At 39.6% G+C, this 12,942-nt stretch overlaps 1 protein-coding gene across 5 annotated transcripts in view; it reads right to left on the reverse strand.

The window, feature by feature from the left end:
- Positions 1 to 9,456: 9,456 nt before the first annotated feature.
- LOC124787683 (transmembrane GTPase Marf) overlaps positions 9,457 to 12,942 on the reverse strand; it is a 166,842-nt gene continuing 163,356 nt past the window's right edge. For 4 of the 5 annotated variants that reach the window (XM_047254501.1, XM_047254502.1, XM_047254505.1 and 1 more), the window contains one exon: positions 9,457 to 10,490. In XM_047254501.1, the coding sequence (XP_047110457.1) occupies positions 10,286 to 10,490 (205 nt within the window). In that variant the 3' untranslated portion in view covers positions 9,457 to 10,285. Of the gene's footprint in view, positions 10,510 to 12,942 lie in introns of all 5 variants that reach the window. The other variant, XM_047254506.1, reaches the window with a different exon arrangement.

Here is a 12,942-nt window from a genome sequence, read left to right on the forward strand (position 1 = left end):
AAACTGTGACAAGCAAAAATTTCCCATCCAGTTGCTGAACATGCGGCTCACCACAACACAAATGACTGACAGCTGCTTCATTATGTCTGCCATTTGGATGTTCCCTTACAGGACTAGTTTCTCTGAACTACACAAGAGGGAATTGTCCCTCTAAATACCCTGCATTCTCACAATCCCTCTGGCCTACACTTTCATTAACCTGTTTCCCACTGTCTCATCTCACCTTTTCTCTTGTCTCTTCTTTCATTGTCCACACAATTCCTTCCCTGTCCAGATTGTGTACTGTCTTCTCCCACAATTGCTCCTCTCCTACCCTCCCCACCACACAGGCAGTCTCTCTCTCTCTCTCTCTCTCTCTCTCTCCCCCCCCCCCATTCCACACCCTCTCTCTCTCTCTTCCCCCCCCCCTTTCCACACCACACAGTCTCTTTCTTCACCTTTCTCTCTCCCCCCCCCCCCCCCCACTCCCCCTTTGTATCTCTCTTAGATGCTCTACCCCCTCAGAACTCCTTTTGTCTAGCTGTGCACTGTCTCGGTCATCTGTCTTTCCCACACCTGCCTCACACTGTCCTGCTAACACCACCTTGCCTTATGCGTCCCTCCCTCTTCACCACATATTTCGGTTTGGGCAATTCTCTCCAATAATTGGTGCACATGGTTGCATTTTCTGTACTTTGTGTGTACATTAACATAAAACTGATTAGTACTACTTACATGAGGCCCAAACTACAGAATGTAACAACAAGCAACTTTTAAAACTGATTCACTCCATATCTTTTGATATACTCACGTGGATCAAACACACAAACCAAGTAAAGTAATTGGCTTCACATTTTAATTAAAAGGCTGACACAGCTGCTGCTTGTATCTTCAAAGCTTCCTTTGACTTTCCTAGACTTCATCTCTGAATGTTATTAATTCATTTTCCCTCCCCCCCCCCCCCCCCCCCCGCTTTGAATTAGTCTTTGCCTAGTACTGACTTAGAAAGTCTCAACAACCACTGGTGTTTTACCACCTATACATGAACTCATCTTATTAACATTATACTCTTTGCCAATTTCCATTTTCAGAATTATTACTTTGTGACATTATACACAATATTTTTTTACATTTTATAACTCATCATAAGTAATAAACTGCCATTCCAGACTCAATTAAAATATTGATTCTTATACATTACAGAAATTTTGTGTGTTGTACTATGGGACAGATGATGCTGAATATTACTTATTTAAATTATAATAACTATGAAACAGTTTTCGCTTTCCATTCTTACAGGAGCATAAGAGGTTTTAAAGCTTTTGAGTCCATAATTAAATTTACGGGGAAAATTCTTTTCGCTTTTTATCAATTGTAATAATAAACCAAATCCCTGACATTTCCAAGCAGCTAGAACTTAGCTGCTTTCATCATATTAGCAAGTGACCTACAATATGTCTTCAAGTCCATTACTCATTGAGTCCTGAACAATACGTGCAACAATCTTATAACTGGGAGAATGCATACTTTTATTTTCAGTAAGTACTACATCTGCAGAAAAGATTTCCAGCTGGCATAGGCTGTGAAACAGCCACAGAAGTCAAACATGTTGTGCTCAGCAATTGTTCCCCTACTGAGTGGTCAACTCTACTCTTGATCACTGTTTGGGGGTGACTGTTAATTCTGATTGGCAGCTGGTTGGTGGTTAAGCCCAAATAAAAGGCTAAACAGCAGATCTAGAATATGATGAGATTGCTTTCACATGTGGCCCTGCCTCTAAAGGGTACGATACACCTGTAACAGGACTGGAATACGATGTGCTAAGTGGGTGCATGGAACAGGTCTTGTATCAGGTCAGGTTCGTTAATAATATCTTCATGACTGACTAGTAGCCAAGACACTAACTTCATACCTTACAGCCCCTACACCTTCTTTCTCACTGTTTTAACTGGTTCTTCCTGGATGCTTCATTTCTGGTGGTTCCTTAAAAATCTCTGTCCATAGTAGGGCTACTAACCATCAACTGTACCAACATTTTGATCGTTACCATCATGCCTGTCTTAAGAAGTCTCTCCCATACAGTCTGAGCACACATGGACCGGGTATCTGTAAGTGACAAGCTATCCATCGCCTTGCTAGAGCCTTCACATAGAGGCAGTATACCCCAAACCTAGATCACAAAGTGATTCCATGTGCCTGATTCTCTGACCACGCTTATGAATACATCAAAAAGGACAACACTCCATTACTCAGAATTGCCACACGCTAGAACAAGTTAATAATATCATTCACCATTACTTGAACTACTTAGTCATGCCAGGAAAGAGGGCATCATATTCACAATCCTTTTTAAAGTTCAAAAAGTGTATTCTGCCACCCACACAATCTATGAAATACCAGAATCCTTTCTTAAACCAAACCCATTTCCTTTTGGTACATAATTCACACCCCTCTGGAAGACCCAGGAGAAAGCCAGATAAGGTCACAAGTGAAAGCAGTCATATATTTTAGCAGCCTTATTGTGGGCATGACCACCAACCACCTATTCACTTAAATGAATGTCAAACTGTAGCCAAGAGCAGAGTTAACCACCAATTTGTTTAATATGTTGCTGAATGCAGCATACCCAGCAACTTCACAGCTGTTTCATCTGGATCCTGCCCCCCCCCCCCCTGCCCCCACATACCACCATCTCTGAATTATGTAGGTGGGAACTGTCCTTACAACACATCCTTTGATCCCGCAGTCTTCCTGGGTACAATACCTGCTAATCTCTGTCCTGCACCAATCTCCACCTCTGTCAAAATGTCCTTTACTCCCTCTTCCCCTGTTTTTTCTCCCCCATCAGTCCATATCACCATGTCCTTCTGAGCTACAAAGAAATTCTGCCTGGGGCAGACTGAGCTCGCCGGCACCAAATTTCTATCCTGCGAGCTTGCTCCCTCCCCCTCCCCCCCCCCCTCCCCCAGCTGTCAGCTACCTTTCCCTTAAACTAACCTCCCAGTTCCAATTACTTTCTCCTCTCACCCACTCAAACTGCAGAGCTGGTAGCTCACAAGGATAATGTGTAACCATGCTAGTGTGTGTGTGTGTGTGTGTGTGTGTGTGTGTGTGTGTGTGTGTTTGTGTCAGTGTGTTGTGTATTCTTTAGTTCTGGGGGAGAACTCATCCAAATGCTTACCAACATCTTTGATCTTGTTTATGTATCGTCCATTCCATGTCTTTCATTAGTGTTTTGAGTACATCAGCATTCATATGCTGACTGGACAAAGACATGATCTCCTCTAGTATCTTAATCTTTTCAAAAATTGCAAATTCATAAGGACAGAAGAAAGAGGAGCAATTTAAGACAACTCTCATGAGTGTTATAAGCAAGTTCTAAGATGAGTTACACATGTGTCCTTGGGGTAACCACGAAAAAAGTTTTCTGGTTTTAAACCATCGTGTATTCAATACTCTTTAAGTTTGTCAGCATTTTGCAGAAAGAACATGACCTGCACAACAATGAGCTGCATATTCACATTTAATGGACCTTTGAACATATTTTGCAATATGGAAAGGTGCAATACCTTAGTTACAGCACTCTTATTATTCAATCAAATAAACAAATATTTAAGTACTGCTGTCTGAATATCATCCAAGTCTGATTTAAAAGTATTACAGCTACATGGAACAAAATTCTGTATTTACAATTTCAAATAACCATCAAGAGTTCTTGACCCAACAGGTAACCCTCTGTGAGGTGTGTTAGCAACTTCCATAATCCGATGTGATTCCAGCATGGTAGATTTGCAAATAAACCAAGATTGAAATTAACAAACATATCTTTGAAGTATATCCTCAGAGCTCATAAGTACATCTGGAAATTGGACACAAGGTACATTTTTATACAATCCTGCATTTTTAACATTTCATAGTAAGGGGAAACATAACATGATCAACAAACAGTAAGTGGACCATTGCCAGTGAACAGAACACTTAGCAGGCTAACTATTTTACATAGGAAATTGCAAAAATATCTGTAACTGAGCATTATGCATACACCTCCACCCCTCTACACACACACACACACACACACAAAACCTCACATACATAGTGTGCAAGCCAACATATGGTGCATGGCGGAGTGAACCTTGTGCTACTACGGGTCACTTCCTTATCTGTTTCACTAACAAACAGAGCAAAGGAAAATAGACTGTCTATATGCCTCTACACGAGCCCTAATTTCTCTTATTTTACCTTCACAGTCCTTACAGGAAATATATGTTGGCAAAAGTAGAATCTTTATGCAGTCAGCTTCAAATGCTGGTTCTCTAAATTTTCTTTATAATGTTTTGCAGAAAGAACCTTGCCCTCCCTCCAGGGATGCCCAGTTCTTGAAGCATTCTGTAATATTCGTGTGCCGATCGAACCTACTGGTAGCCAGTCTAGCAGCTCATCTCTGAATTATTTCGATGCCTTCCTCTAATCCAACCTGTAAGGGGGAGGGGGTGTTTATAACAAACACTCTAGCAGTACTCAAGAATAGGTTGCACTAGTGTTCAATACACATTCTCCTTTACAGATGAGCTACTCTTCCCAAAAATTCTCTCAATAAACTGAAGTCTACCATTTGCTTTCCCTACTACAGCCTTTACATGCTCATTCCACTTCAAATCACTTTGCAATATTATGTATATATATTTAATCACTATAATTGCAACAAGCAGCTTACTACCAATGCCGTATTCTAACATTACATGATAATTTTTCCAATTCAACTGCTTTAACTTACATTTTTCTACATTTAGAGCAAGCTACTAATCATAACAATGACTAAGAATTTCGCCTTAGTAATGTTGTAACCTCCTACGTCACTCAACGACAACACCTTCTTGTACTCCACAACAACTAACATCCACAGATTGCTGCTCATCCTGTCCATCAGATCATTTATGTATATAAAAAATAAGAGCAGTCCCGTCGAAGATCCCCGAGTTACTACTGATGATACCCGTGTCTCTGATGAACAGTATCATCAAGGACAATATACTGGGATCTACTACATACGAAGTCTCGAAGGCACTCACATATCTGGGAACCTAACCTGTATGGCCCGACTTTTGTAGACAGTCTGCAGTGGGACATCAAGTCAAATGCTTTTCAGAAATCTAGGAATATCTGCCTGTTGTCCATCATCAGCAGTCCACAGTATATCACATGAAAAAAGGGCAAGCTGAGTTTTGCACAAACAATGCTTTATGAATCTGAGCTCATTTGTCGACAGAAGCTTTTCTGTCTCAAGGAAATTTATTACATTCAAAATCAGAATATGTTCAAGAATTCTGCAGAAAACTGATGCTGACATTGGTCTTTAATTTTTCAGGACTTTCCTTCTATCTTGTACACAGGGGTCACTTGCGTTTTTTTCCCAGTTGCCTGGGACTTCGAGCTGGATGAGAGATGCATGATAAATGTGAGCTCAGTAAGGACCAAAGCCATAGATCTGGTGACATTTGTTTTCAACTCTTTCAGTAGCCCTCCCCACCCCCTGCCACACTCACTCACTCACTCAGAGGAGTTGAAAGTTGAACACCACACTTTCACTTATGAGTTTCCATGTAATAAAAAAATGCAAATGCCACATTTCAATTTTACCAACACCATATGAGGGAGATAAGACTCTGCCATGTCCGATTTTCGAAAGCTTTCTCCACTTCATCACCTCATCTCTCACAACAGCCACATGGAAGCACACACAGAACTACTTATCAAGATAAATCAAAAACATGTTTATAGTATGAGAAAGCAGCCAACAGCAAGGGGGTTGAGAGAAACAACAGTCTGTCTATCAATTTCCAGCCGCTTAAGAGATTATTTTACTACATAAACCTTTCACAAGAAATAGGTGTAATCCATAGAAACCAGTTCCTGTTTGGTAATGGGCTTCAAATGGACATATTTATAAAGGTGTTCATCACAATTAAAAAGTAATACATTTTTACGGAAAGAGTTCTTGTAGAGAGAGTGTTGTGTGAATCTTCTTTATAACCATCACAAGATTTCTTTAGAACCATCACAAGAAAATAAATATTTTGTACTCAAATTTATTTAGTTGTCTGTACAAGGAACTCTTGTTAAATCCGAAATATCCTGAGTCAATAAAGTAACTCACTCAATGACAGAGGCAATATTCATACTTGCGGACGTGTACAAATTTGTTTCAGTGTAATCTCCAAATGTTAATTAAGCGCTAGCAGCAGAATTATTTCACTCTTAAAACAAATCACACAAAATCAATAAAATTTGGTCAAAACAAAATTGGAATGAAGTGTGGCACATCATAAATTTAACTGGCAAAATAAAGAGCAGTAAATGCTCCACGAATAGCGAGATGATGCCTGAAAGAGAAAAAAAGGAAAGCCGGTAACATATATAAATATTTTTGGATTTTTCTTGTTTAATTTCAATTTAAGTCCTCTTGCATTCCATAGATAGACTTTCTAATGCTTTTTTTCATGTGTGAGCATCTGATGGCTCTATTCCCCTTAACTACTATAGAATAAAATTCTGCAAAGAAGATGCTGGTGTTCCACACATAAAGATATGGAACTGTAAGACTTTTAAATATATGAGAACTTAGCAACATACCACAGTGATGTTACTGCCACATACTTCTAACCACAGGCTCTGTTTGGCCTGCTGTGGCTAGCAAATTCCTAATGTGTTGAAGCAAATATTCCACAGTCTCCCAATTTAATGTAGCGAAAGTCTATTCATGCAGAGAGGGGGGGAGAGAGAGAGAGAGAGAGAGAGAGAGAGAGAGAGAGAGAGAGAGAGAGAGAGAGAGAGAGAGAGAGAGAGAGATCCCCTAACAACTCCCAAGTTCAGCACTGAAATCCATAAATCCATCGTTTACAGATATAATTGTGTGTGTAAACATTTTTCATATATACAACAATAAATAGGTTCCAAATTAACTTACCGTATTTACTCGAATCTAAGCCGCACTTTTTTTCCGGTTTTTGTAGTCCAAAAAACCACCTGCGGCTTAGAATCGAGTGCAAAGTAAATGGAAGTTCTGAAAAATGTTGGTAGGTGCCGCCACAACTAACTTCTGTCGTCGAATATATGTAGCGCTACGCAGGCATTCTTCGCAGGCACAAAGACAAATACTGGCACCAAAACCTCTGTGTCAGTAAATAAATAAAAAAAAGGTGGAAGACGAGCTTTTTTTTCTCCGCCCCGAGTTTCGACCACTGCATTTTCATACATTATCCAATGAAGTAAATACAAATTCCGTATTGTTCCTCTTTGAACATACCAGCATTTCAATGTACTACGAAAATCTGACTGGCAAAACTGTTTGGGATATTTGTCAATATGGCCAACTCTGCTTTCTGAATTTTTTCCTGTGAGAAGAAATGGTTGCTAATAGGAACTTTTATGAATTGTGAATCACATACAGTATTCTCTTCACCATAAGAATAATACGAATATAAACATTTTGCCATGTATTCTTTCGTGTTTGCTGCTATCTCATTTAAATCCTGTCCGCCTAATAAACTACGAAACTAGAGTGAGACAACAGCAGACTCGGAAGAATATAAATACCATGTCATGTTTATATTCGTATTATTCTTATGCCTAATAGTGATACAGCCAAAAATGAAGCACGGCAATTGACTAGATTTTTAAATCTAAGATGACTCTAATTTCTGTGCACAATGTAATGTACTAAAGAGGCGTCTGTAAAGATTTTCAAACAGAAAAAATTTTCGCTAAATTCTCGTTCAGAACATATTCTATCATACGCAGTCTATTACTTGATTCTTGTTGATCATTATCAAAGAAAGCAGCAGTGTAAGTAGCAACGAATAGCAGTCTCATGCCATTGTTTCGCTAATGAGACGATTCCTCTCTTTTTTTTTTAATTGTAAGCGGTGGTAACGTGCACAAAAGCAAGCCATGCCGCGAGCGGCGACAGGCCGTAAACCCTCATTTTCAGAATGCGACAAACAATGCATGACACAGTACAGTAATGCATTTTCAGCTTTGAGTGACGGAAACACCTATAACAAAGAGAACTGCACTTGTCAGATCAAAGAAAAATAAGCAATCAATTCAAACCAGACGAAGCATGTGAAAAAGGAAGGGTACCTGTATAAATACGGACAGAGCGCCTGACGCATAACAACGGCTACCTGGTAAAACTTAACTGCTAAGCTTACGACTCGAACCAAACTACTACAGCTGTATCGTCATTCATTCAACCTAAATTGTGTCTCATATTACAATGGACCAAGTTTGTTTCGATTTGGAAGTGCGGCCTAAAACTTTTCTCTCCCCTTGAATTTCGAGTCTCAGATTTCAGGTGCGGCTTAGATTCGGGAAAATTTTTTTTCCTTGATTTTGGGTCTCATTTTTCAGGTGCGGCTTAGATTCGAGTGCGGCTTAAATTCGAGTAAATATGGTACTCTATTACAGTGCTCTCACTCTCGTCTAACTTCTTGTTTTTCTTCCTTTTCATTTACCCGTTTTTGAAAACAGTAATACAAGTATAGAATTTTCAAGTTTTAATCATGCTCATGTACAAATAATGGTTTATCCTACAACTAAGTATGATGGATAGAATTATCAAGTGTAAATGTCTGTTTCCTAGTGTGCCTTGAGATAACTTTATTTGCAAGTCTTTCATAAACTATTTGTAACACTCCTTTTTTGACATTACTGCCAAGATAATTCTTACAATATGCTACATGGAACATATCCTTTGTAGCCTAAACAATGTTAAAGAATAAAATACAAATACCATGACTTGCGTATGCAGCTACAAACAAAGCTGTCAGCTATTATTAATTAGAATGAAATATTAAAAACATTCTACAAAATCTAAAAATCTACCTTAGCTGCCAAAAAAATAATCCTGTTCCTTTAATGAAATGTTTATGTGTATTACTTATTAATTCTGCAATTAAGAAAATCTGCTTCTGCAATTTATTTAGAAAAAAACCGTAGTGACAAAATGAGTATTACTTTTCATACAAACACCATTTATTTACTTTTACTCACTACTGCTTTTAAATGTTGTTGTATGAACACTGTTTAACCAGTAAGGTTCTTAGGTGATAAAACAAATACTTTGTACTAACCATAAGAAATTATAGCTTTAAATAAAATCACCATATTTCATATTTGCAAGTAATTTTGTTAAGTATGCTTTCTATCAAGGACTAATGAAAACAATATTTCATTGACATACTATGCATTCTGATGTTTTATGAGACATTTAAGGCACTGTAGTCTGACACTGTGTGTGTGTGTGTGTGTGTGTGTGTGTGTGTGTGTGTGTGTGTGTGTGTGTGTGTGTGTATGTGTGTGTGTGTGTGTGTGTGTGTGTGTGTGTGGTGGGTAAATTCTTAATGGCAAAATATTGAGTGAACAGTACTGATGATTAAAGTTAATCTCACACAAAATGATGATGAGCACTTCATGAAATTCAATTATTAGACTTTTAATCTTCTGAAGAACAGATGCCTTAGGAACACTCAGCTTCAAATCAAATTCTCCATTCCTAACTTACTGAACACCTGTCAAATTATGTTATTTTATGCTCATTAATACTAATGTGGTACAAATATTGTCACAAATATTACAACTCTGTATACAGAAAATGGATTTATAAATATTTCTTCCCAAGGCAGAAATCACAGGACATCATCAGATACAGAACTGAAGACCACATCAACAACTGTACAGAGCACACCCAACGGTATACTTAATTTATAGGTAAACAGACAACCTATCATAGATTCAAGCTTTTTTACTAACATACGATAAATCACAAAATGACAAGTTTTAACAATATACATTTATGAATAAATACAGATGAATTTTTATACATCATGATTTAACAATGATGACCAATAAAGCAATATAATCATGTTGTGGTATCCTTATTGACTACAGGATATCCAAACTGGACTCTGATTTGTAAGACAAGGTTATTGTACTTTATTCAAACTGTGCATTCAGTTTATGCTACACATAATCTATGACTCTTTCCAGAATCTGCTATAAGCAGAGTAACAATTATAACAGGACCATCATGTGCAGTGAAACAGCGATGACATTATGTTTTTTTAACAGAAGTCACCACCAAGCACTGCACAGCTTACAACTTGAAACATATCACAATGAGATATGTGTTAAGTCCCAGGCCACTTACTGCTTGGGTACTATTAACTGTTAATCGCTGGTGACTAGTAGTGAGTGTTTCATGCTGTTAACTGCACATTTATACAAGTGCCTAAGTAATAATAATCTATTAATTATCACACTGCAGGTAAGTCTCTTCAAACATAGCTAGCTCCTGTGCAAGGTAATTTGCTTTATTACGCAAACTCTTAGCAGATGCAGCTGCCTCCTCCAACGTCCTGAGCTCTTTCTCAAGTGACTTTATGGCCTCATCCATGTCAGTTGATGCCTCATCCACTAGGTGACAAAGACGAGCAAATGTGCTTGAAAGCTCCCTAGAAGAAATTAAGATATCTGTCCAGCAAAATTACAAAATACTACTGATATATAAAAAACTACAGTTAATTATGCCAGAGAGACTGAGTGACAATGTAGAAGAAATTTTAAAAAATGAATTACAATCTGGTAACTAAAAATAATCTTCACTGAATTCAAGGCGTCAGTAACAAGATACCCTATAAGAACTATCAGGTCAAAGTGAGTCAAATACCAGTGACACAAAAAATTTATTCTGTTCTCACAAACATGTGAACAAAATGAAGGGATTTTGTCTCAACTCCCAACGTTTCGTCTCAGACTGCGGGAGACATCTTCAAGGGGTCCGTAGGTCGATGGAAGGTCCAACACACCCACTGGCTCGCTACTGACTGCCGCTAAATTCCGCGGTCGCGCGCTCCCGTGCCGCGGTCTGACATCACGTGTTTTGAAAATGTCAGTGCAATTGACCACTGTCCGTCGCCGTTGCCATCACCCAGTAGTGGACGGGTGGTACACATCATCTTTAACACCGGCATCCATATACCGTTTAATTTCACGCCCTCCTCCTTTCAGTTGAAATTATTTGGGCGTTTAGACGATTTCGATTGCCTCCCTGTAGAGCCTTTCGTAGTATCCGCTTGTGGCCGCTAGTACTTGCGTCTCCTCAAAACGAATGTTGTGGTTCCCTGGCTGGAAAGCATGCTCCGCAACAGCTGATCGTTCCATTTCTCCTCTTCTACAATTTCCCTTGTACTCTTCCAAATGTTTAGAAACAGTTCTTTTAGTTGTACCCACATAAACATCACCACAGCTGCATGGGATCCTATACACTCCAGCTTTTTCCAAAGTTTTGCAAGCGTCCTTGGCAGGCTTAAGGTATTCCTGTATCTTCCTGATGGGCTTGTAAATTACGGTAATATTCCGCTTTGTCAAGATCCTCCCTATTCTTTCCGTTACATTTTTAAAAAACGGCAGGAAAACTTTAGATTTTGCAGTAGCCTGTACGTCAGTATGATTTCTGTGTGGCTGCCTCAACGCACGTTTTATTTCGGTGGATGAATATCCGTTCTTCATTAGTGCATTGTGGAGATGTTCCATCTCAGCGTCGAGCAACTCAGGTTCACAAATATTTCTAGCTCTGTCTGCTAACGTCTTGATAACACCCCGCTTCTGTTGTGGGTGGTGGTTCGAATCCCGGTGCAAATAACGGTCCGTGTGCGTGGGTTTGCAGTATACTGAGTGGCCCAAACTACCATTTTCGTTTCTAAAAACAAGCACATCAAGGAAATGTGACTTGCCGTCTACCTCCTCCTCCATTGTAAACTGAATTCTCGAGTTTATGCTGTTTAGATGTTCGTGGAACCGGCTTAGTTCCTCCCTACCATGTCTCCACAGCACAAACGTGTCATCCACGTATCGGAGGCATACATTTGGTTTTTTGCAGGCAGTACCTAAGGCCTGTTCTTCGAATTTCTCCTTAAAGTAGTTTGCAATTACGGGACTTAGGGGGCTTCCCATAGCCACGCCATCCATTTGCTCATAAAACTGTTCATTCCACTTGAAGTATGTGGTCGCCAAACAACACTTTAACAGTTCTAAAATATCGGCAGGAAAAATTCGATCCAGCTGTTCCAATACATCATTAAGTGGAACCACGGTAAACAGCGAGACCACATCGAAGCTGACCAATATGTCATCCGGCTGGACCACTATGCCATTCAATCCGCTGATGAAATGTGTCGAATTCTTTATATAAGAGTCCGAACGGCCCACATGTGGTTTCAACAGCATAGTCAAAAACTTGGCTAACGAATAGGTGGCGAACCAATTGGACTTAGTATTGGTCTTAACGGCACGTTTTCTTTATGAATTTTGGGCAATCCACAAAGCCTTGGTGGTAGCGCAACCGAATTGTGCCAGGGAACCACAATATTCGTTTTGAGGAGACGCAAGTACTAGCGGCCACAAGTGGATATTACGAAAGGCTCTACAGGGAGGCAATCGAAATCGCTAAACACCCAAATAATTTCAACCGAAAGGAGGAGGGCGTGAAATTAAACGGTATATGGATGCCGGTGTTAAAGAAGATGTGTACCACCCGTCCACTACTGGGTGATGGCAACGGCGATCGACGGCGCCGGACAGCGGCCAATTGCACTGACATTTTCAAAACACATGACGTCACACCGCGGCGCGGGAGCGCGCGGACGCGGAATTTAGCGGCAGTCAGTAGCGAGCCAGTGGGTGTGTTGGACCTTCCATTGACCTATGGACCCCCTTGAAGATGTCTCCCGCAGTCTGAGACGAAACGTTGGGAATTGAGGCAAAATTCATCAACCGACCACGGCATAACAGCCCAGATAATTATAATGGACATGATATTTCCAGCCGCGAAAGTGATGAACCTTATTTACTTGAATATAAGATGAGGTTTTTTTCCAAATTTGTCATTTGAAAACTATGAGGTTT

The sequence above is a fragment of the Schistocerca piceifrons genome, chromosome 3 (genome assembly GCF_021461385.2).
Source record: "Schistocerca piceifrons isolate TAMUIC-IGC-003096 chromosome 3, iqSchPice1.1, whole genome shotgun sequence".
Classification (NCBI taxonomy): Eukaryota; Metazoa; Arthropoda; class Insecta; order Orthoptera; family Acrididae; genus Schistocerca; species Schistocerca piceifrons.